Source organism: Schistosoma haematobium, chromosome 1 (assembly GCF_000699445.3).
Source record: "Schistosoma haematobium chromosome 1, whole genome shotgun sequence".
In the NCBI taxonomy this organism is placed as follows: Eukaryota; Metazoa; Platyhelminthes; class Trematoda; order Strigeidida; family Schistosomatidae; genus Schistosoma; species Schistosoma haematobium.
In genome coordinates this window covers 59,860,165-59,887,815 of record NC_067196.1, presented here as the reverse complement: position 1 = coordinate 59,887,815, position 27,651 = coordinate 59,860,165, and the positions used below count along the sequence as shown (strand labels likewise).

General features: G+C 32.0%; 1 protein-coding gene across 1 annotated transcript in view; it reads right to left on the bottom strand.

Annotated features, from left to right (window-relative positions):
• MS3_00001749 (uncharacterized protein) overlaps positions 1-27,651 on the bottom strand; it is a 45,857-nt gene that overhangs the window by 7,052 nt on the left and 11,154 nt on the right. Inside the window, exons 7-17 of the mRNA XM_051209238.1 lie at positions 26,708-27,125; positions 22,809-23,050; positions 21,204-21,306; positions 20,113-20,186; positions 14,123-14,689; positions 10,801-10,911; positions 9,952-10,560; positions 9,054-9,180; positions 5,867-5,936; positions 4,797-4,878; positions 2,570-2,682 (exon numbers count right to left, since the gene is read on the bottom strand). Of these exons, the coding sequence (XP_051074673.1) occupies positions 2,570-2,682; positions 4,797-4,878; positions 5,867-5,936; positions 9,054-9,180; positions 9,952-10,560; positions 10,801-10,911; positions 14,123-14,689; positions 20,113-20,186; positions 21,204-21,306; positions 22,809-23,050; positions 26,708-27,125 (2,516 nt within the window). The remainder of the gene's footprint in view (positions 1-2,569; positions 2,683-4,796; positions 4,879-5,866; positions 5,937-9,053; positions 9,181-9,951; positions 10,561-10,800; positions 10,912-14,122; positions 14,690-20,112; positions 20,187-21,203; positions 21,307-22,808; positions 23,051-26,707; positions 27,126-27,651) is intronic.

The window sequence follows — 27,651 nt, the reverse complement described above, 5'->3', positions numbered from 1 at the left end:
AACTAGCCAATAAAGTATTTCGCCACTATGAAATTGTATGTCGTCAAAATATAATGTAGGCCGAATTCACTCATTCAAAGAAAGAAAGAACAAGAAGACAGCAATTAACAGCAGCCGAACACGAGCAGAGAAAGTCCAAGAATAAGCTGAATACATAGAAGCAAACAAACAAGTGAAGAGGAGCATTAGAGCCAACAAGAAGTACGTGAAAGAACTAGCAACGACGGCGGAAAAAGCTGCAAGAGAAGGAAATATGAAACAGCTTTACGATACAACGAAGAAACTAGCAGGGAAATACAAAAAAAAAGAGAGATCGGTCAAAGACAAAGAAGGCAGGCCAATCACTGAAAATCAACAACAGCGTAACAGATGGGTAGAATACTTCGAGGAACTCCTGAATAAGCCGGCTCCAACGAATCCACCGGACATCGAAGCAACACACACAGATCTTCCCATAGACGTCAATTTACCAACGACGGAAGAAATCACAATGGCCATCGGACAAATCAAGAGCGGGAAAGCAGCAGGACCCGACAATATACCAGCTAAAGAACTGAAGTCAGACATCGAAGTAACTACAAACATGCTTCACCTTTTATTGAAGATTTGGGAGGGGGAAAAGTGCCGATGGACTGGAAAGAAGGACACCTCGTCAAGATTCCAAAGAAAGGAGATCTGAGCAAATATGAACACTACAGAGGCATTACACTATTGTCTGTAAAAGAGAAAGTCTTTAACAGAGTGTTGCTGAACCGGATGAAAGATGCAGTAGACGCCCAACTTCGAGATCAACAAGCTGGATTCCGTAAAGATTGGTCGTGCACAGGCCGAATTGCGACACTACGGGTCATCGTCGAACAATCAATTGAGTGGAACTCATCACTGTACAACAACTTCATTGATTATGAAAATGCATTTGACAGTGTAGATAGGAGAACGTCAGGGCAGTTCCACTGTACGGAGCTGAAACATGGAGAACCACAACAACCACTGTCAAGTAGGTACACGTATTTATAAATAGCTGTCTACGCAAGATACTCAACATCCATTGGCCCGGTACCATCAGCAACAGTCTTTTGTGGAAGACAACGAACCAGTTTCCAGCTGAAGAAGAAATTAGGAAAACACGATGGAAATCGATAGGACATACATTACGCAAATCGTCAAACTGCATCACGAGGCAAGCTGTAACTTGGAATCCTGAAGCGAGGCGGAAAGGAGAAAGGCCAAAGGACACATGACGTCGGGAAATCGAGGCAGATATGAAAAGGATGAATAACAACTGGAAGAAGCTGGAAAGGATTGCCCAGTACAGGTTGGATGGAGAATGCCGGCGAGCGGCCTATGCTCCTTGACGAGGAGTAACAGGCGTAAGTAAGTAAGTAAGAATTCATTCATTCATTAAGTGAGTCAGTCAGTCAGCTACAATGTAGGACCAGGCACATATATGCATCGGTCCAACTTGCCATACCTCATTAGCACAACAAGATGAACACCGAATTCATAGTAGTCACTTCAATGTTAGCAATATATGAAAGAAAGATAGCATATAAGGATATTGTACAGGAAAAAAGAATTAGTTGGTAGAAAGAAAGAAAGCGATTTTAGTCTCACGGTTTAAAGGAAGACAGAGAGTGTATACACCTACTCCACTGTGATTGATTTTGAGCCATGTTATCCAGAGTCTCCAACTATTGGTTACGATAGTCACGCGGACACAACAAAGTATTGTGCATCTACCGACATGACTCAGACCGGAAGTGAATGCCTTCAATGACTGATGCCATGTTCTGCTTTGGCTGCTCCTAACTTTTTTCCAACCATCTTCAACACTAGTCAACATTTCGCGTCGTGGTAATCGGTGTTCATTAATATAGACATAAAGGAAAAGATGGTATTGTACGAGGAGATATGAAAAGAAATTAAGCAATATCATAAACAAGCTTCACAATACTACTTATTTAAAAGAAATTATTTAGGTGAAAGTCCTTCTTCATTTTGCTTCATAGTTCTTTTAGGTCTTTCGTCTGTATCTGGAAACAACAGTTGTAAAATATACAAGATGATTCCATCGTATTTCATTAAGTTACCGTAATTCTGTTATCATAAAGAAGTTTGATTAGATTGAGAAATGGTCCATTTTCTTTGATAACAATTGTGTTTCCATAAGGCATAATTTCTAATTTTTCTCGATAACATATCGTAAACCCATTCTTATCAAAGTGATGCATAATACTAACACGTTAACAAGTAAGTACATCGTAAGTAATATCTAACGAAATTTAATAAATGGGAATAATGATTTTTAGGTATTATAATCTAAACCTTATTTACTACCAAAAGTAAGTACACACAGTTTTTATTCCTTTATCTTCAAGAGTGGCACACAATTATTGTCATTAGATATGGCTTTTAAGTCAGATATTTACTACATTTTAGATAATCACTAGAATCAATCAACTCATTTAGTGTCCAAACTCTGCGTTGCTTTTCTTTAAAGATTCAAATCAATAAACGGGGATTTTTTAAATTATCATAAGTATCTCTAAAATTATTGAAAACTACTTACCATGTATCAAATAACGGTCTACCAATTAATTGTGAAGCTAAAGGTTGATAAACTTGGTGAGAATGATCTGTGTGACTAAGTGAGATCGACATAACTAGAGCATATTGCCAGAACTAAGTTAAATGATGATAAAAACAAAGAAAACAGTAACATGCAAAAAGAAAATCTACGTAAATAAGACAAATAAATATATAAACTAAAGGAATCCTTTGAGCGTATTCAAATGGTGGCTAGAAGTGAAATACGGGATACAATCTCATCTTACGTGGGATTCATCAGCTAGATGCCCCGTGTTATTCACACGGAGACTCTAAACTAACACCTAACACTCGTTCAAACGGCTTCCAAATAGGATGAAACACGTGCCTTTGATTCCACTGTTAACCACAATAAGAATGCACTGAAAAACTATAGTTAATGAGCAGTATTGAGGCACTCGTTTATGGTAGATCTTTGTGGTTAAAAATTGATCATTCTTAGTCCTGAAAATATTAACTATCACTAAGAAAAATTAATGTTTTAAGAAATAAAAAACGGGTGTAATTTTAAAACCAATACCTTTTCTTATTAAAAATTTACTAACGATTAAGTATATCTACAGTCTGTACTCGTTAGAGATTTATTTCAGTTGTGTTACCATCAAAAAACCAAGTGGCGTTGGACTGCTGTTTCGACCTAGTAAGGGACTTCTCAGAAGTGAGCAACCACGAACCCTCCATCTATCGTACCTAGAACAACGAAGCATTGAGACATACGATTGACAATTGGAACCATTGCGTAGACATCCAATGATACAATCCTAACGCCAGTGAATTCGCGATTTAGAGCGGTGACCAACCAATGGTGTTGGTGGCGATTGTCTTATTCCCAACATGTTTGAACTCTATTACTCATGACTAATAATTAGAATTTCAAGAGCATTTTGAAGTAAGTTATTAATTAGCAGAATATCACAGCCTAGTTAAAAGTTTTCATCAGTAGTACTGGATGAACTTCGTGATATGTTCCAAACTGATTGTATTTGGAGTTGTACCATTAGAAGCCACGTCAGTGGTTTTATTGATTAAGAATTTGCCGGAAGATGTTATGGTCCTGGATCTGATTCATGAAGGGTTTGTGGTTGCCCACCGCTGAAGGGATCCATAATAAGATAAAACAACTATCCCGAGATGTAACGAATACAACTTACTAATTAGACTGACTTCTATAAAACACATTTATCGATTTAAATACTACTTTAGTTATTTGTCTCATCGTAACAATTTATAGGATGTTTAAGGACTACTTTAAATTATATTGTTGTACCTAAAATGGATAAATAATAAAGCTAGACAGGGTAAACACATTGATAAGTTAAATTTATCTCTTAAAACTCAGAGAATAACTTAGCATGGCACAACCCATCTGAAACTAGAACCTACAACACTTCGCTTTAAACATAAAGTCTTACTAACTAGATTATGAAGTTGCAAAAGTTTTATTTTTAATACAATTGACGGTAGTATTGATATGGTTGTATACAAAAGTAAAATATTACAAATTATTAATCAATTCAGTGTTATGAATCTCCGATTGAATGTTCATTTGAAGGAGATATTAGGATTTCTAGTTAAAAAAAACTACAACTTCAACGTTATAATCAGAAAATTAAAGTCCTACTGATAATGATATTAGAAGCATTACTACATTAAGAAATTAGGAGATATCGGGGTAACAAACATACCAAGTCCTTATAACGTTTTTTTCTATCTAATTGAAGAGGTAAATAAAAGGAAAATATAAACATAAGTTTCATATTTGCTATCAACCATCAACGAAAATGTAAACTAATTCTTGACAAAACTCATTCGATCTATGATATTTAGGTTTATGTTGTACAGCACCGCTTCAATGACAAAAGTTATATTCAAACACAAAATAAAACATTTTAAAAGATGTTTCCAAGTTTAAAAGAAAATCAGTTGTTGGATAACAATCTCAATATTGCTTGTTCAGTATCCGTGAAATAGCTCTCAAGATTAGAGAGCGAAATACAGTAAAAATTTGGTAACGGGATAGAGAATAGATTTACAGTTTGTGGATAGTGTGAGAAAATTTATTGGAGTAACGAACGCACAATTATGTATAAAATGAACAGGAAGTCTTTCACTAAACATAGAAAAATATAATAATATAAAGAACATACTGTATACCATAAGTAATACAAAATAAGTAAATATATGCTTACTCGAATAAGATCCTTTCGATGAGTATTATAAACCGCATGAAGATTGTGAATGCACATCTGTTGTAAATTTTCGGTGTTTAAGCTATATATATATTTGAAGGTCAAGACAAATGAATGAATTATCATGGATTCATTAAGATAATATTTATGAAAATAATACTTTGCAAGTATATTTTCTGTATAAAATCATAAAGCAGAAAGACGAGTTTTGAAATCAGTTGCACTGGAGTAGATGAATTTATTCCTTAACTAAATCTTAAGTTTAAGTGTTATTTCATATATAGTGAACTTTGATTTCACTCTTTCTATGCTTATGTTTCTTAGATTATTAATAATATCCATATTTTGGCTAACTTGCTGTTCATATCTTAATGATTTCCTATTACTGTAGTAGACTGAAGTATGAGTACTTAAACTGATGTACATTTATACCACGTCCGATGTTGATTGATCACAAAGATAAATCTTTTTAAATAATGTTAGAGCAAATCAAAAGAAATTTTACAAAAACGCTCAATTATTTCTACATTAAATACTGAGTTGAAGAATACAGACATAATTTAAGGTATTTGTTATAGACTAGTACAAACATACTATCTTACATACTATCAACGCTTCATTACTAACGTTTTGGTCAGACATTTTTGTTAAATAGGAAAAACTGTAAATAACGATTGTAAAGATAGGACATTCAAGTATTTTATTCAGATGTTTTAAGAGATAAGTTCGGTTTTACACATGACTCAATTTTGAATTACTCAATTTAATTGTTTTAAACACTTATAAGTGCTTTACAGCATAATAAATAAAGAAAATGAACGTATGTTCATCCGACAAGAATAATAGTGACAGGATATGATAAGTTAAACAATTAACAGGCAATATTTTTTAACACAAACTAATTCACCAAGTCATATGATAATTTCAATAAGAGCGAAATTCTGAAAAGAAAAGATTTATATCATAGTGAATAATAAACGACTCTCGAATTGAAATAATTCATTATAACAGTAAGAAGAATTTGGAAAAAGTATATCAAACAAGATATGTTTAAATATAATCTTACGAACCTGTAATCATACATTAAATGCCGGTCCCAAATTAAAGGGCTCATGTCATAAATTTGAATAGTAGATGGATCTGTAAAATGAACATAATTAGAATTTTAAAGATTTACTCGAGGATAAAAAGTGTGAAGAAAAAATTAAGGGAAATTTTATTATGAATCTGTCCACAAATTGATAAAAAAATCATGTTATTACACTTATCGGTACATACAGTTAGGCAAAAAGAATTTACTTGTGTGCAGTCACATTTGATTTATTCACTATTAAAATAAACTTTACGTTACTTTGTTTGCACTGGAGACATTCAGAACATATATTCCACAAAAGGAATGAATTAACCTTCGTTTTGCCCGGCGAAAAATTGCAAAAGGGAAACCTGATGAGATGTTTTAGGGTTACAAGGATGTGCTTACATAACACTAAAAACAAAGAAGTGGACTTTATGCATAATATGATAAATTAACTAGGTCACCCACAAAGTTTGTTTGGGGAAGCATGTGTTTACAGCTAACAGTTAGTTAGACACAGACTGTTCTACATAAATCTCTTTACTATAAAGCTAAAATTTAATGGAGACATAGCTAGCACTGTTTTATACAACAGACTAACTAGAACTGAGAATAGGACTTTTTATTCAGCTGATCGTTGTTCGCCACTTCCTAATCGACCACTGGTGATTGCTTAACTAAATAATGGGATACCTGGTTTCTCTACCTTGATATGCATCTAGTAATTCAGCTACTCATGCGAAGAACTCTATATTGGAAAGGGAGGGGGCTGCCAGACAGCCAGTTAACCAGCATCTCTCTTTCGTGATTCAAAAAAGGGTTAGACTAGGTCATGGGCAACTCAGGTAAGTATATGATGATGGTCATTTGATAGATAAAACCAAAGTATTCAGTTATTTTTTGAATTTGTGGTACCACTGTCTCTATCTCACTAAACGTCTCTACCATTTGTTTGTTTATGTTTACCTTTTTCATATATCTTTTTTACTATTTGAATACTTATATTGATAATTCACATAGTTCGTCTGAAGCAATTCTTTCAGGACCAGAGTTTTAACAAGTTTATTCTTGCAAGTTTATACATATTTCCGAAATAATAATTATTGTTATCTTACTCTTTAATGTACTTAGAATTAGTACAATACCTATCAACTTACTCTCAATTTATATTTTTCACTTATTATTACTAGTTATGCAATCTGTTTCTCAATGACTCGAGAAACCCCATGATTGCTTTATTATTTTTCACATAGACGTATAAATATTACCGTATATTAGAATAGAGTGGTATGAAGATTTGGTTGAAAACTAGATTATTGGCTTATATGTAGTGTTTCAGTAAGAAGCAAAGAAAAAGAAGGATCTACTACTTATATTCTTCATCGATAATAGATCTTGATTGATGTGATGCTTCTTTCGAACATAAGCTAGTTATTCAAACCTATTCGCGTTGTACGTGTACGCAGAACTAAAATGACTGCATATTTAGAAAAAGAAGGTCAAAATATACTAAACTACATCTTATTGGATGCATGATTTGTTTTAAAAAATGATTAAAAAGCACTATCTTTTTGGACTTTTTTTTTTCTTTAAATAACCAGAATAAAATATCAGCTCTTCCCCTATCCGTTAGGATAACTAAATAGAGATTATGAACCAAGTAATTTATTCTTTTACAAATAGCAGAAATAATTGATTGATAACCTCAACTATAAATGTTTGTGAGCTAAACATATTGATAATTTAAGTTCTTGTATGTAGTGAAAGTTATTTAATATATGCATGTGTAGTAATGAAGAATCAATGTTTACTATACAACTTTCATTAAATATTTCATAAAGTGAATGCTACATGACAACTCATACTATTTTGAATACACACTAGGATTTTTATTCCGTGCATAATGTATAGTCAGTCAGTTGGAAAGTGATCCCATCCACTTTTGACTACTATCAAGGTGGTAATTCATGATAAATAAAAAGTTCGGTCATACCAATCATTCCAAAATTTCATGCATCCATTTAACAGTTACGACAATTTATATATTCCATAAAAGTTGATCTTTCAAAAGTTGCGTAATGATCTCAAAGTTAATGAAATAAATTTAGATAACAAAAGTTAGGGATAATCGACTACTTAACGAATAGGAAGAGAGTGGAAAAGAAGAAAAGAGAAATTAGAACATGATAATTATTATTCATTAATAAGTATAAAAGATTGAAAGACAATACTAACAATTGACTATTATGTAAAAATAAGAAGAGAAGTTAAATCTTTGGTGGAATGAAAGATTAGATAGGTTACTTCTGCGAATAGAATTTAGGTCTTAGTTTCTTTAATTCTTATTCAACTTATTCCTAGGTTCCGTGTAATTTCATTCTACTGTAATAATATAAACAGATGTAATTAGTTAAATATATCAAGAGATCTATACAAATGTAATCAATGACTGAATACTTCTAGGATAAATAATTACTGACAAGTAAGTGAATAAAAATCAATTATAGAAAATAATTAACATAAAATGATACAGGAAATGTTGTTGCTTATGATAACGTAAAAACACATTACAACTATTACATATTTCTCCATATCGGTAATTTTGATAATACAATATGAAGGCGGTATAAATATGACTAAAATAAGTCGTCATCATTTAAGATAAATAATGTCAATATCGGATATATATATCCCTAGTTGTCTGCAAAGCTAACTTGTTAATCAGATATCATAGTAATAATAATAACTATAAAATCGTATCAATTTTCATTCATTTAAATATCTAAGTCATAATTTTTGTCATGATACACACCTACTTGAACACCCATATATATATAAAAGCAAATGTAAGCTTTTATAAGAATAGTGTACAAAATTATTTTACAAGAAACTTCATTTGGAAATCCTATAATATATTATCAGTAAAACTGAGTAAAATTACAACAACAACAGAGAATAGCGTTGATGAGTAAAATGATGCGAAAATATGAGCTGATACGCCACTGTTAAGGTCAACTTTAAAATTAATATAAAACGTGCATATATACATTAGTCAATAGAGTAACTATAACTGCATTTATTTTTAAAACAGATACATATTTCCTTCGATTTTCATATGTCAACTGTGATATGTATATGTAGTGAAGAAAAACAAGATAATAATATAAACAAACATGACTTACAAATCATACTGAAATGACTGAGGAACATTTCAGTTGGATTCTGCACATCAGGAGAGTTAGGATGTGTTGTTGAAATGGAACTGAACCATTTTTGTTCCGTCACACGAGCAGACTCAAACGAATTTTTCTATAACAAATAAAAATGGATAACAACGTTTTATGCACAACAAAATGCTCGACTAAATTGGCTTATTTTAATAATCATTAGAAGCTTATTTTATTAGTCATGACCCGTTCACAATACGATCCACAATTCTTTTGATTGATAATGAAGTGTTTGGAATCAAGTTAACGTATGTTTCAAACTTCTTTCATGTTGAGAATGGTCAGATTTCCTAAAACAAAATGTAACACTAACAGTTTTCCGCCTAACTCTTTAAATTCTGTGTGTCTTTCTTTCTTATTTTAGTCAAATATGTTCAATTGTTAGTCATTACTTGATCTAATGAAATTTTTTTTCAACCTGCTAGAAATACATGATAACTATTTAGAAAACTGATGATTATCATAAACAAGTAAATTTTCAAAACAAATATCAATTTCCTTTTGCAAGCTCATTTCTTACTGTGTAAGAAAAGAGGACGTTCTCTACATTCATAGTTTATAGCATTTACTGCTAAGAGTATCGAGCCTTATGTACTGAGAAATTCGTACAACTTACAAAAGTAACACATTATAACGAATTTTATCCGACATAACTGAGGAATTGAAATCTCCGAGAGTTGAAATTTCTCACATCAATCATTCTGTAATATACTCCAAAACGTAATGAATAAATGATAAATGAAATGTTATATAATACATGCAGTCGACTGTACAAAAATATTACATAATGGTTAACAAGTAATAATAGAATTTTACGAGAAAAGTAACAATATAACATATAAGCTAAATTTACCTTTACTTCAGCATCATTAGCTGTTGAATTCATTGAATTTTGGTTAAGTTCTACATTCATTTTAAAAAGTAACCTATTTTTGTCAATTAATTCAGTGATAATTTTCTGTTTTTTATGAGGTTGATGCTGTTGTCGTTGTTGTTCTTTACAATCTACTTCAAATCTAGCAAATGAATCAATTATATTTCCAATACAATTCTGAAATGATCTTCTCATATCATCATTATATTCACGATTTGCTGATGAAAATCGTTGGATAAATGTTTGATATTCATTAAATGATTGTGGTGTCCAATCTTTTTTTGTGTCATTATTATTATTATTTGTTAACTCTACTTGACATTTATCATCTGATGAAGTTGATTTTATTGAATTACGTATAAATGACAAAGATTCTGGTAGACCGAATGTTACAATTAGACCATTCGTGGTAAAATGAACACCAGATGTTCTTGGGAAAGGAATACCTATTGTATAATGACATTTTTGTTTCATTGAAGCTGTTGTATCAATAATTGGTTTGTTCAGTGTATCCATATTAACATTAAGCATATCATAATTAGTAGTAGATAAATTTGTTAAGTTTAATTTCTTAGAATTATTTTCTATCTACAATAAAATCAAAAGAGAAAAAACGAATCAAAAGTAAAACTGTGAGTATGAAGACGGTGGTCTATGACAGTAGCTAAGCGACTTTTTTTATATGAATACATTTTAGTAGTTATAACTCATTGTGTTCATAACATGATGGAATACAAAATGTTAATGAGTCAATTATATCCGAAACCGACTTCTTAAATTCTCCACAGATACAATACAATGTAGGGAAGATATTAATAAGATACTTACTTGATTACTTAACGTAGGATATGTTTGTAAAGTGATCACAGCATTTCTTATACATGGTTCAACACAACCACGTGAGGTGGACACTAGTTCAGATGCAGTTGAATATAAAACCTGATAACAGAAGAAAGTAACACAGCTACTAAAAGATTTTAAAAAATACATTAACAGAAATGAGATAAAAGTTGAAAATATCTTATTTTGAGGACGATAAAACACATAATTCACATTTTCCCTAAATGAATTACTTTCTGATAGTAATTAACATTTTGATGATAGTTGATAAGCAATCAGAATTAAGCGAATCACATAAAACTACCTCTAACTTTTAGTGATAGAATAAAGAAATTTAGACTTAGACAAGTACTGAGAAAACTTTAAAAATCTTAGTAGCTACGTGATGATAAATTGTAATATATGTCTATTAAAATGAAGCTCGGACAATGATAAGAAATTCAAAGTAATCAGTGTTGTAGGAAACGTGCATTACCACAAGATATATCTTTTATTATGAATGAATCTGTGTAAAAATTCTTAAGACAGAACATAGAATGTCAAATGATTACCTACTGAATATGTCGGTTGTTTGAATTACCACAATTAATGAACATTTGAATGCCATATTATGTGAATCAGCTCTCCCTTTCTATATATATATATATATATATATATATATATATATATATATATATATATATATATATATAACTATCATTATCGATAGGAATGAAGTTAAACGAACTAGATCTAGGACGAAATTTTTCCAAGATAGTTTAAAGTGTCAATCTGTTCTCTCTAAATAATTTCGATAGATATTTCTAAACATGTAGAATAAACAGCTTAGTTTCTACGTATGCTTAAAAATCAAGAAAATAAAAAAGTTGAATATCTTATTAGAATTAGTTTCTTTTTGTATTGTTTCACTGATTTTCATGTTCAGAAAAAAAACTATATCTTGAAATGAAATGCTAATAATTTGATCTGTTTTTTAATGACAAGTTGGAACTGTTTACTTTAGATCACTCAGATAAACAGTTAAGAGAATGAGTTGAAATAATAAAATTCTCGTCAGTATAAATGTATACAAACAAGCAAAGCTATAAAGAAACAAGAAATATATACTAAAAACATCATTTATAGCCATTTCTTCATAACTAATATTAAGAATATAAATAATATAGGAATATACAATATATTAAATGAGATATTTATTTATTTAGTTGAACACATAAATATTGGTACAAGAGGGTACCAAATATATATGCACCACACAAAACAATGAGAATGGGAAGAGAAAAAAGGTAAGAAGCTTAAAGGAAAAAAGAACAATAACGAACAGATTAGTGTACGGTAGTGCAATAATAATAATGGGGGAAACGGAAAGGTACAATCAGAAGAAATCTTTCAGTTAAGAAAGATACAACCACTTTTTACGAAGAAAGTAAAAGAAGGTTACAGCAGGATCGCCACTGGCTTCTATTCTGAGCCATATCTGATAACGTCTCTAGTCACGGTGTTGCACCATCTCTAGGACCCCAGCCAGCGAGTCGTGAAGGACCAACGCAAGCCAGCCCTTTTCATCTTCCTTTCATACCACGACACCATGTCATACACTGACCACCTCTCCCCTTTTTCCAACCAGTCCCAGAGTCGGCAAATAATGCACGACGTGGAATTCTCTGGGACGACATTCGTACAACATTTCCAAACCACCGAAGTCGATGTTTCAAGATGGTGACACCAATTGGATTGTCGTCTCTGTGCCCGAACACACGATGCCGAACCTCTGCATTATTAACATGATGTTGCCAATTGATGTCAGCAATCCTCTGGAGAATGCGATGATCGAACACAGAGAGTCATCTAACATCCTCAACTCGGAGAGGCCAGGTTTCACAAGCATAGAGCAAAACTGCTCTCACCGACGCGTTGTAGATTCGACCTTTTACAGCCAGACTGACATCACAAAGGCGCCAAAGATGGCCCAGATTGGCATAAGCCGCTCTGGCTTTCACTATACGTGTATTGATCTCATCACTCACGCCACCATCAGCACTTATGCAGCTACCTAGACACACGAACTTCTCGACTACTTCTAACTGTTCACCATCCAGAGTGAGTGCAGGATTAGAGTCCTCCCAGTCTTGTAGAAGTACTTTGCACTTCGAAGGTACAAAGCACATACCATACTTATGGACACTGTTTGCCAACTGATTAAGTGCGGATTGCATGGCTTGGGCATTATCGCACAGTAAGACAAACTACTATTATTGATCTTTAGTGCAACATATATAAGCGAACAATATTGTTTTCGATTAGATCCTCATCAGGATTTACTCTAATATACAGTAATATTCATACGCATATACGAAATTATTAAACCAATCAAAGTAGTTAATGAGTCAACGATAACGATGGGAAGGATTACATAATAAGTGAAAAGTACAAATTGGTAGTGTGATGACAGGTGTACTAGTTGTCATAAGAATAATAAAGGCTTAAATCATTGTTACACAATAGGAAATAGGTCAATGATTAGAAAAATATACAATGCGATAACATTTATAAAAAATTATAAGATTATTGAACTGTGTAGAAAAAAAACAATGATATTCACATAGTGAACAGATAATCTCTTACAGTTTTAATTTACAAAAAAGTAAGTCATTTAAATTCCTGTAAAGTTGAAATATTTTTTTAGTCTTTCAGTTTTAACGTTAATATGACAATTATTACTAACGGATGTTTAAATGTTGAAACATTGGAATAGTAATTAAATAATTTAATTTTTCAACTAATAGGTACTAGGTAGCAGGTTCAAATTTCATTACACTTAATTTGGTTTGAGCAGACGAATAGTATTAGTAACCCATATAACCTGAAATCCAGTGTATAAAACTGTACTTTATTAATGAAGTAATCACAGAAATATGGTAATTGGTGTTTGGATTGTCGATGTGAGTTTCGTCTTCCGCTTAATATATATTACATAGCAATGAATATTTATTTTATCCGTTGGAAATTGAAGCAAGTATTTTTTTTATAACAAACAACAACCATCACAATTTATTATTATTAACAAACACTGATCACTGTGTTGAGTGGTATTAAAGTATACCTAATTGGTTTCAATTTAAATGTGAGCATACAAACAATAACTAACATTTATGTACGATTAGCTGAACGCCACAAAAATGAAATAAAAAATGTATTCCAGAAAACACCGCTAACAGTAATCAAAAATACTACAACAATATCACTAAGACAATCTTTAAAAGAAAATAGGAGAGAGAGAAACAGAGGGGATTAATAGGAAAAAACTTACATCCTTTAATTCATCTAATACTTCTGGAGGTAAGGGTGGACTGCAATCAAGTACATGAAATTCTGGTATAGCTCCATTTAATGGATAATTATCAGGGAATTCTATACTTAATATTATTGAACCAGCTAATGGCATTTCATAGTTATGTGTATTGTTAGTCGTCGAATTTTCTAATTCATGACTATTATCAAAGGTTAAAGTAAATGGGTGATTTGATGGATAATTTGTTAAATGTGTACTCTCTTCATTATCAACACTAACAGCACTATTACTAATGCTAGTCCGATTCGATATTGTACGTTCAGTATCAGTTGTTGATGATAAATTACGATGGTGTGCTTTCCAAAAATTTGAATGTTCAGAAAATTCCATTTGTGAAATTAGATCAGCAGTTGGAGGTAATAGTAGACTATCAAGACCTTCATTATTCATTACAGAACTGTGACGTCGTCTTCGAAGTGTATTAGTTACTGAACATAATGAATAATGATGATGATGATTACGACGACAGTAAAATAAAATTAATTTAGCTGTACGATTGATAAGATCCATTTCTTCTAACTTATACTAAAGATACACAAATAAAAGATATAAACAACAATATAGTTCAAAAACTATTAACTAATGGTTACAATAAAAGTTTGAACTAAAAAAAAGTGTTAACACGTTTCATAAATCCAAAATGATAAAGTCCCTTTTAATTTGTACACATGAAATGTTTGCATAAATTTGATGAATTTCGAATTTCATTGATCTGATGAAGTAACTAATGTTGAAAATTTGAGGGATATATGATAACATTGAAGTCGTGCAAAACAAATACATATTGACATATAATGCGAATGTACAGTTAAAAATCATTTTATAACAGATATAGTTAATCGAAGCAATTGTATTACCGTATTAGATTTTAATTACTGCAGCTCCAAGTTTCAGAACAAGAAAACTATAGTTTTATGGATGGTATACAGCATAGATTAATGAAAAAACTCCTGTCTTATAGTGTCAACACTACTTGAAAATTAACATTTTCCTATAAGTTAGAAACCATGTTACACAGTTTTCATATATAAATAACAGTGAAAACAACAAAGAATTATGTCATTAGTTATTCTTTAATATGTTATAACTAGTAATTAGCTATCGCTATTTTGTATTATAATCAATGTGATTGAGTTTAAGCTATTAAAACTAGTTTAATTTGTTAACTTTGGTTAGCGTATTTTTAGCAATGTTGTTTACTACGAGATGAGGATGCTGACCTCATGGCCAACCCTCTTCCGTTACCCGAGCTTGCAACCGGCAGTAGCCCTAGAACAGCTATAGGCGCCGAGAATCGAAAACAGACATCAAAAGTAGCTTCCAGAAAGGATTATACATGACAGAGTTCAACAGAGAATGCTGATGGGTGGCCAATCCTCCTCTACAAATGGGTAACAGGGGTAAGTATATAAAACTAGTCTAACAAGCTAATATAATTTTAGAAAACATATTCACGTGGTGTTACGGTAAAGATATATATATATATATATATTGCAAAAATGTAATTTTCAGAAAGAGATAAATTTTTAAAAGTACCAAACATAGTAATTTCAATAATAATCATTACTTCAAAATGCTAAAACATAACTGGATTAACTTTAATCAATTTTCACTTTTTTTTTTCCAACCAAATGTCGTTTAATTAAATTTATCATAGGAATTTATGGAAATATACTTTTTAAAAGCGGTAGGCGGAGAATTTTCACTGTCTACTAAACGTATTTGCAAAATTAAAAGGAACGTTTTACAAGAGATGAATGTCAATTTTTATGCTTTTAGTTGCTACGCTGAATAGTATATTATATATGTATTATATCAACTATGGAGACATACACATTGATAAATTATATTTCATCTAACAATGTAAATTTGCTTTTAAAAAATACTATGTGTATTATCGATATGCTTGAATAATTTACAGTGTATAATAAATAAATTTAAACCGTTATTACCCAATACATCCCGATCATTTGATAAATTTTAATAAGGTGAGAACAAAAAGATATTCAGAATAAAATGAATTCATTATATTTTCAGGCTTTTCATCAGTTATAAACGGCCATTATTTTTATTGATATAAAGTGTATGATAATGGACTTATTTGTGGAGCTGACACTTAGTGATTTCAGCCAATAAATCAAAGAACGTGAAACATTGAAGCAGCTGCCGAAGTACAAAAAAGCAAGGTTTAACACATTGACTACCTATAGACTAGTACATAATCCTGTACATGGTTGCTAAGTTACAATTTTGTCTTCAATTAGCGTAGATATCCCATTGAACGAAAAGATTTGAACGAAATATAAAACATTATTCATGCTAGTAATACTAATGGTTATAACGCAACAACATGATAGGGGCGAATTATTGAAATTGTCGAATAACTAATGTTTCAGTTGGTATACTTACCATAATAATAACAACAGTAATAGTAATAAAGTAGAAATATTAGTTCATTTACTTTCTACTTACTTAACAATAAATAAATGGTAACAGCAGCAAATGAAAAATTGACATTTAAAAATGTATATTAATAACATCGATAAAATATCATGACTGGGATTTACATATCATGTGTAATGCTAATTACTGTAATTAATTTTATTATACTGTTTCTTTTCTCTTCTCTTTTGAATACTGACAATGAAATATCACAAATTTTATGACTAAAACCCATAGGGAAGGGCAAACAACAAACAATGTAGGAAATGCTTTAGTGTAGAGAATGAATTCCCCAGAATTCACATATGTACATCGACCTTGATGTAGGGCAGTTGGAGGTAGTCATCAGGAAATTCTGGTCTCAGTTTGGTACTAGTTAGTACATGTCACTAAGGCATACCTGTAATCATAAGGGAACAGATTGTTCTTCCTAGTGCATTCGAATTCGGGTAACCCAAGTTCAGTCTAAAAGGTTATTATCGAAATATTTTAATCAAAACGGAATAGCTGTAAGACAGATATTTGCATTGACTGATTACTGCGTAGAGCTTACATGAGAATACTATCGAACTAATCATTTGCCACTACTCAGTGAACAACCATCGTACGTATACGGACTTTGATATCATATATTTTTCTAGCTATCCTTACTCAGAAGGGCATTCGCAAGTACGAAATGTTGTATGAATATCGTATCAGCATCTATCGTTTTACTATTCACAGATTGTTGCAGTGGTGGGCGACAAAAGCAAAAGAGATGGAAAAGGCGGCGGCTATAGGAAACACAAGACAGCTCTACAGACTAATAAAAGAAACTGGGATTTATAAACAAAGTGTAAGTCGGACTATTTCGGAAAAAGACAACACCCTCATCTGCTCTCAGTCCAGACGTTTAGAATGATGGGCGAAACATTTCAGAGAACAGTTCAACTGGCCTTCAGCTACTCTACAACTACCCTCCATTCCCAGACAGCCCAGACAGGTCCCTTAACTCTAGCAGAAGTTCAAAAGGCTATAGTTAATCTGAAACGAGGAAGGGCAGCTGGTCCAGATGGACTGGCTCCAGAGGTCTTTAAGGATGGTGGTCCAATTTTAGCGATTAGGTTGACTAATATTTTAGCTAAGATCTGGGAGTTAGACGTTATTCCATCTGACTGGTCACAATCACTTATCGTCCCAATATATAAGAGAGGGTCAAAATCATCCTGTGACAACCATAGAGGGATTAGTTTAACTAATATAGTATCTAAAATACTAGCCTCGATAATTATCGGACGCTTACCTAGTTCTCGTGAACTGCAAACACGAGAGAATCAAGCTGGCTTCAGACCTGGTCGTGGTTGCATCGACCACATATTCACCATTCGTCAGGTTCTAGAACATAGGCATACTTATCGGCGTCCGACAATGATGGTCTTTCTTGACTTAAAAGCAGAATTTGACTCGGTAGACCGCGAGATTCTGTGGCAATGTCTGTCATTGAAAGGCGTACCTCAGAAGTACATAAACCTTGTAAAGGCTCTTTACTCGAACACTACTAGTCGAGTCAGAGATTGTGGCGAACTGTCATCTGCTTTTGCAACCTCAAGTGGTGTCCGTCAAGGCTGTCCACTTTCTTCATTTTTGTTTAACTTCATCATAGACCTACTGATGGAAATAACATTCTCGTCGACTGAATTCTCGGGTATTGATCTCCTTCCATGAGGTCCACTTATCGACTTAGAATACGCAGATGATATAGTCCTGTTTGGTGAAGACGCTGATAAAATACAGAGTCTTCTGTTAGCACTAAGCAACAATGCCAGTATGTTTGGAATGCGCTTCTCTCCCTCTAAGTGCAAGTTGTTGCTTCAGGACTGGTCTGCGTCAACACCTGAACTAAGGATAGGGAGTGAAGTAGTCGAACGCGTTGATAACTTCACTTATCTTGGAAGTCTGATCAGCCCTAATGGGTTGGTGTCTGACGAAATCTCAACACGGATTCGAAAATTTCGCTTGGCTTTTGCCAACTTACGTCACCTACGACGAAGGCGAGATATCTGTCTATCAATAAAAGGACGAGTATACTGCGCGGCAGTCCGTTCCGTTTTACTTTACGGCAGCGAAACATGGCCACTAAGAGTAGAAGACAATCGTAAGCTACTAGTATTTGACCACAGATGCCTTAGAAATATTGCTGGCGTCTGCTGGGACCACCGGGTAAGTAATAGTGAGGTTAGGCGCAGGGTATTGGGGAATGATGGTAAATCAGTTGATGAGGTTGTAAATCTTCATCGACTGAGATTGTTGGACCACGTGTTACGTATGCCTAAACACCGATTACCACGACGCGAGATGTTGACTAGTGTTGAAGATGGTTGGAAGAAAGTTAGGGGCGGCCAAACCAAAACGTGGCATCAATGCTTGAAGTCACTAACTTCTAGTCTGAGACATGTTGGTAGATGCAGAATACTTGGTTGGAGTCCGCGTGATTATCGTAACCAATAGTTGGAGACTCTGGATAACATGGCTCAAAATCAATCACAGTGGAGTAGGTGTATACACTCTCTGTCTTCCTTTAAACCGTGAGACTAAAATCGCTTTCTTTCTTTCTACCAACTAATTCTTTTTTCCTGTACAATATCCTTATATGCTATCTTTCTTTCATATATTGCTAACATTGAAGTGACTACTATGAATTCGGTGTTCATCTTGTTGTGCTAATGAGGTATGGCAAGTTGGACTGATGCATATATGTGCCTGGTCCTACGTTGTAGCTGACTGACTGACTGAGATTGTTGCAAAATTACTGCATTTGGTAATTAAACAATGTTAAACTACTCAACAATGAACAAGCAAAAACACAGAAAAGAATATCACCGCAGACATTCTCTACGAACAAGCTGGTAACCGTGTTATCCAAGAAATCTGTCTGTACAATAATGGCTCGTGCGATGAACGGGACAACAAGTTATTCGGGTTCCTCACAAATAACCCTTTATATGTACCATAGACGATAAGCACTTTATCAACGGAAGAATAGATTAATTATTGTTGACTTTGTCCTACATTTTCCACTCCAGTCATCTGATGCATTCATTTCAACAAAGTAATATCATTTATCATTTTTCCGTAAGATTTTACAACTGAAAACACCGTATAAATCAAGGACTACAACTGACAACATCAGTTACAACTATATAACATGATCAGTTTTTTTAATTTTTTCGACAACACACAGAACTGTATCTATTAAATTAAGAAATTAACATTTGTAATGGTTAGATTTGACATTATAATTCCATATAAAAACCAACAAAAATTTCATTTCGATCATTATTAGTTGCACCAACCAAAACATTTGTTCAATGTTCATAATCTTTTAACCACATTTTTAAATGTTTAACGGAACGAGTCATTCGTATAAAATCTGAAGTGTAAAATATTAGTGAATTTATCTTGTGAAAAGTATAGCAATGATATGAATTAGATCTAAAGAATATATCAAGTAATAAATATAAACTTACTTGTCCAGCTCTATGGCTTAACAGAGATAATTCTTGAGCGAGAAATTGGAATGCACTATCTTCTTGATTTCCACCTACAACAACAAGGTCATATATATACATAAATCATTATTATACTTTTCAAAAAGCTTTCAAGCGATTGTAATAGTTCCAGCAATCAATTTGGTTAAAAAAATTAGAGACATAGTGATGTCTGGGCCAATGTTCAACAAAGAAAAGCAATAAATATGTTGATTTGTTGCGATCAGTTATAAATAACTGGTTTGTCTCATTACTAACCTAACAAAAAAAATGCTATTTAGGTGACTCCATGGACGGGATCTCTGAAAACAGCTTTCTGGAGGATCTCGCACTAATTTATTGAGAAACATATTTCGACAGTGTTCATGAAACATTTAAATAGTACAATAATGTATTTTTTAGTGAATGTAAAACATATATGTAAATTTCCTTAGAGCCCTCCTAGAGTTAATACTGGTCCCAAGCCCTGATAAAGGAGGTTTAGAGAAAAGATTGATAACTCCATCCCGTAGAAAAAAACCTTGCCAACAAGCGCAATTGTCTCTAGATACCAGGAGGTGTTGCACATGAACTAATGAAATTTTGGTGCGATTTAGTGATTAAGTACAGATAAAGTTTTGAGACATACTTATTTGAAAGATAGTAAAACTACACGAGTTCCAAACGGAAGTAAAATGGTAGTCAAAATGGTTGAATTTAGAGTGTTTTAACCATAAATTCACTACTTTTGGGAATTATTAGCACCATAGTACAGAAAATGAGCATTGTGAGTTATACTACTTCTACAGCTAATATTAATAATAACTATAATTATAGTGATGATAATAATAATAGCGATGATGATGGTGAGAATCTACAAACAGCATTTATTTTGGGAGTGCATCAGCGAATTTATTTTACTGACAAATTTGAGCAGGAAAAACAGTGTATATAATCGTAAAAGTTAATTCAAGAATGAAATGAAAAAATCAGTTTGAACAGGTCAAACAAACTTATTTAGTATTGAAATACTTATAAAATTTCTTTTTCATGGTAGAAATATATGTTGAAGAATTAGCATCATAACATACATTTAGGATCTGCATTCAATCCACTTTTCGAAATAGATAAACATGATTTGTAGACAGAAGAACGTTGGCCAAAATCTTCACCACGATGTTGCGGGTCAACAACCTGCTTTTTTCAACATAAAAGAAAATTATCTAAATAAAACTACTCAAATTGAGATTGATAAACGTCAGACTGTAAGAAACTTCGAATTGCGTATATCATTCAAGATGTAATTGAGTTTAATAAAGTTTCTGACAACTAAGCATTCATTAGTTGTGAAGTGGTACCGGTCAATATACCGATCGAGATGGAAGATCCGTGTTTCATAGTAAAATATCTAGTTTTTCTACACAAACACAATTTTGAAAACCAAATAAATTCGACTATAAATCACCAGTGAATGGGATCAAACAAGTTTAAAATAAAACTGTGTTCTAATGGATCACGTTCCTTGGTGCGCTAAGTAAGTTAGGCTTTCAGCTAAAAATGGTTGCATTCATGCTTGGTACTAACATGAATTAGTCAGTCATAACCAATGTAGTATCTGTCATAAATTCGAGTCAGTAAACGTTCCCATATCATATCATCAATGCAAGACGGAATTATCAAGACAAAATAGCAAAAGTTAAGATAGCGATAGTATCCACTGGTGGCTTTTTTCGACAACATATTTCTACTTCAGTTAGCATTGTAAATTGAGGTAGGAGGTGGTTAGGCATATGTGACACATCTCCAACTTTTATGGTCGATAAAAAATTCCCAGATTAATTAACCGACTCACAATCTTTGCCTGATGTTATTGTAAGTTTAACCTTACAATTGGTCAGCCTATTATTCTATTGCATACGACTAACAGGACAAAGACACTAATATTAAAACATTTTACATGTATTCCTAGTAAAAAATTTCAAAAAGGCTGGAATATTATATAAAGGAAATCAATATTTGGTAAAATTGTAACAGAAGTAATTAACAAACACGTGGACTCTGTTGAAATGTCTTAGAATTAATTTTAAAAAAGGTCTACTATAAAAAGAATATTAAACATTGGATAAAGTTTTTCTAACTTCTTAATTTAACGATAAGTCGATTATTAACAATGTCAGACCTGGCACAACTATGGATCAGTTCAAGCCCTAACACTTTTTATAAGTAAAACAAGAAAAAACCAGCAGCTTGAGAAGTAAAAAGATAGAAAATTGCAATATAAAAACTGACCTGGTCACACTTATCTCAAAGTGTGAAGGCTGAGTTAAATACAAAACTACAGAAACGTTAGTATGATTCATTAGTATAAGTTTACTTTCCAAAAACTGTGTAACAGTGTTCTTAAAGAGTCAAAAAATAATTTATTAACCAAATGGAAACATATCTAAATGACTGTATAAAGTAATAAAGATATTCGTTTTATACTCAATAGTGAATAAATTGATTAAGATTAGCTGAATTATAATTTCCCGTGTTATTATGATGTAACTATATTCTACTAGTTACATAGACAGTGTAGAAAACATGCCTTGCTTTTGAACTTCTAGATGTTTATCAATAATTATCTTTGAAAAACATGATGTTTTGTCGAACAATATATAGTTAATTACACAATTATACAAATAAACATAGATAACCTTTAGTTTATTTAAATTGTTTGTCGAAGTATTACTAAACTTCTTTGATTGATTTGTCTTTGGATTGAAATTCGTTGATAATTTATCATCTAATAAATCTTCTGATTTTTCTTTTATTATCCTTGTTTGTTTATTTGCTTGATTTGATAATGGTTCATTATCATGATGTGAAATTGATTTAAAATGAATTGGATAAACACGAAGTATATTATCCATTGACCAAGTAAGTAAATGTATATTTTCTAAGTATAAATGTAAAAGAAACAAAATGAATTAAGCAAATTTATTATTATTGTGTAAGACAAATAAATTTTGGTAAGTAGTTTGATTTGGATTCAATTATTAAATTAGTAACCTACAACATAAGATAAATGCTAAACTGGAGTGCTGTAAATGAAGCACTCTCAAAGATATTTAAGTTAATAAATTTAATTTAATAACAAACAAAACTATTAACCTGCTTTGAAATCGATTTCTAGAGTTTAAGTAAGAAATTGTAACTAGAGGACAGTATATCCATTTTAGAAACAAAATAGTATTTGTTATGTGATATCGTGGATTGATTGAATCCAGAAATATGGATAACTGAATGTAAACTTATTTGTTTAAGTAAATTATGTTCATCATAAGATTTGAATGTCTTAAGTTTTACTGTATATTGGTAATATTCATAGATGTGAACCGATAGTGAAACACAACTGAAACGAAACAGCTTTTTCAAATGATATCACTTAATAACATAACTTGTCAACAAAATGCAAATAATTTTCCTTGAAAAAGCTTGGACCAGATTGCCAGGCGAAACGTTGGATTTACTTCAAATTCTTTCGCTGAGGTTTTACAAATACCTTCTTCCTCATTATTGTCTCACATTAACTCGGCGCCCAAATATTGTGGAAATGCAAACAGTCTTTGTAAATTACAGAAGTAAACAACAATATAAACGTCGTAAACAGAGAAGAGAATCAAAAGGAATAAAATGATTTATATTGGGTATCGAAAGAAATAATGAGGAAAATTAAAATGCTTGAAGTTTGAAAAAAAAAACAACGGTAAGAATTAGAAGGATAACAGTGAAGCAAAAAAAAAGAAATAGTAACCCAACCAAAAACTATTATTACAATGTAGCTACATGATTTGTTAAAAAGGATGGTTCTTTTTAAGTTGACATGATTCTTGTCACATATACACTTAGCTTGTCCTTATTTTCTAAATACTTTATGTACAGTTCTTTTTTATACTGCGTTTAAAAAAGATATGTACTATGTGTTTGAATAAATAGACTGGATAATAAGATTGCATAAATGGTAACAGTAGTGATTATCCATTGATTAATTGCATAGGGCTCCATTAAGAAGCATGTCTCGAAAGATAGATATAAATATTTATGAAGTGAATAGTAATTAATTAACTATTATCAATACAGTTAATCATATCTGTTAGAATGATTGTTATATTGTTGCTTTTTTAAAAAATGCAAAAATTAGAAAAAAATTCAAAGTGATCCATTAAAACAATGAAAATTAACCAACTAAAAAAAAGAACATCTACACTTTATTTGAAATTAAATTGACTTTTGATAAATCAAGAAGAAAATACAAATCATCAAAATTTAATTAAATCGATGACATTTAGTTATTACAAATGAAAATTTCAACTAAACTACTTGTTAGGAACAGTTACAGATTACTTCTGATTATTAATGTTAACTTGGTCTTGAACAATTGTTACTTAATGCCTTATTTCTTTTATTATTGGTTTTGATGAAAAACATAATTTTATCAATATTGTAGTATCAGATGGGTTTTGTGGGTATTATAGTAATTTCAATGGTTAAGATCAAGAGTCAGTTGAAGCTAGACCACCATGGAAAACCTGGAAGCACTGGACGGCCGTTTCGGCCTATTGTGAGACTCCTCAGCAGTGCGCATCCACGACCTGCGAGATTCGAACCCAGGACCTACTGGTTTCGCGCGCGAGCACTTAACCACTAGACCAATGAGCCAGCATCCAACGGTGTTAATGTCTAACTTCAACTAGTAGTAGTAATTAATAAGGTTACAGTTTGATAATCTATAATTTCAAGTTAGTTATAATAATCAGATAATATTGCTCTGATTAGTTAAAACCATGATTTTATATTTACCGGATTAAAATAAATTTTTATATATGAAACAAATAAAACTTTAAACAATAAAGAGAAACATTAATAAGTTTGATAATGGAACTTACAAATGAGTACTCAAGTGGGAACTGTCAACTACATTGAACATATGTAGCTAAACGAAAGTATAAAAATTAACCTTAGATGTTAAAGAACGATCGTTTACACTCTACCTATATTTGTGCCACATGAAACAGTACATAGAGTTGAAGGTAAATGAATTTCAGAAAATCATACAGAAGACTTTAGTAAAGGATTTTCAACCTACACTAAAGCTGTAGAGTCAATAAACTATTTTTATTCACAGGCAATGTCAAGTATACCACACAGCAAAACATTCTATACTAATGTGTGACTGAGACATGATAGTTGACGTTGAACGAATAAAGGTTACATTTGCGAAATATTCTTTGGATTTGAGTGAATAACTAATGTTATAAGAACATTCAATAGGAACTGGTAGTATTCTCACAGCCATGAATGTTTTCGTGTGAAGTTGTGAATACACAATGGTTGAGTCAGGTGATATGTGTTTTATATGTGTATCTACACTCTAAATTTAAATAATAAATAAAGCAAAATGGAGCTATCATGGATAGAGTTGCAGTAAGATGAAATTGTACTAATTCACGAAATGAATGGAACTGGTAAACGATCATTTTAATAGACGGAGTTCAATCAAAGGCATAAAGCGCTGTTTGTTGAAAAAGCCAACCATTAAATTAAAGTGAATTCGTAATATTAAGTGATAAAGTGGTTGAAACATTCGAGTTTTAAACAGTAGGGCGAAGAGTGAGAATAACTTTCAAGCAGTTCGGATTGGATAGCCGGATAGTACCGTTAGCCTTGAAATCCAAAGCTCAAACAAAGCCTAGTGCACAAGAATGTATACTAAAGTATATAAAAAGTGTAATTTGATTATTGCTTAACATATACACATATCAGATAAAAAAGAATAGGACAGCCTAAAAAATAGATGTAAAAAGAAAATAAGATATTCCTTCACACTAGATAACTGTAAACAATAAAAAAACTATTAACGTTAAAAATTTTCAATATTCTATTTGACAACATTTCATAACTCTCTTGATTGATTATCAATAACTTGAAACATTTTCCAGTGTAAAGAAGAGAAAAACAGAGTACACACTAACCGTTAAATTGAATAGAAGAGTATAAACCACATAAAATATTATTGCAGCATAAGGCCAAAATGATATATATATATACTGTTAACTCAGTTATAAATAAAAACGACATTTCGTGGCGTATTAAAATACAACTACTTATATTTCTAGACCCTATTTTTTAATTATTGCTGAAATTGTCAGTACGGGTGTTGCAGAGATTATTAAGTTTTTGATTGAGATCATAAACCGGTTGATGTTAGACCACCATTGAGAACCTGGAAGCACTAGACGGCCGTTTCGTTCTATTGTGGAACTCCTCAGCAGTGCGCATCCACAATCCCGCTCGCGGGATTCGAACCCAGGGACTTCGGTGTCGCGCGAAAACTCTTAACCTACTGGATGATTACATATATGTAGTGCATATTGAGTCACATTAAAATTATGGGGGAATAAGAAACAGATTTACCGTTTCCATCATATGAACAGTAAAGAAAACAGTAACAATAAAACTACTATGAACACCATTTTGATAACATAAACAGAAGAAATTAATAACAACAACAAAAATGATATAAAACGATTTATTTATTTATTTATTGACGTACTTTTAGGACAATATTCTAAATTTTGATTTGCTATCGATATTTCATTATCCAGAATAAAATTTGTCGTTAATTCATGATCATCTGTCGTTGTCAGTGGAGAAAATGGGAGATTTGAAGAGGAGCATATCAACCAATTCATATCTAATATATATGAATCTGTAGAACGTGGTTGACAAATCTGCTGATCATTTATGGGATTATTATTACTATTACCATTATTATTGTTTGAATTCACTATACTATTAGCAGGCGTTTTATTGACAGTAATTTCATTGTTATTAGTGTCACTATTATCATGGCTTTCCATGACTTGGAATAAATCATGAGATTGTGTCAAACCAGCACTAGACCACACAGATATCCCGTGAACTGACCAATGAGACTGCTCTGGTAAAATAATAATATGATCACCTGAAGGCTAGAAAAAAGAATACATAGAAATATTAGTAATAGTAACAATAATAACAATAATCTTAATATGCATAATATAAATAAAATAAGAAAAGGTATGAATAAAAACTTGATAAAAAGCGCTAACTCAGGGTAAAATAAAAAATGGTGGAGACTATACATAAAACAGCAGGTATTATATTATTTAAAACAATAATGGTCCATTGTGAACATGTAATTTACAGATTTGTAGCTAGGTAAAAGCTATTATACTCGGTTTTGAACCAAACTTTATATGGATGTCAAAAATGAAGTGGTCGGATATTGATTTAAAGCACTGCCTAAACTGTTGTCAGTCCTGTACTTCAACCTTCAAGTCATCGCACAACTAAGGGGTATCATATAAGCTTATATGGTTGATATTCACACAGGGTGCAACAATCTCAAGCAAACTCTTTATAAACAAGTGGTATAGTAAGTTTCTACAACTGTAAAGGAACAATAAACAACTATTTACATGATCGCAAAGTTCTGAAAAGCTCTTATTTGGTACT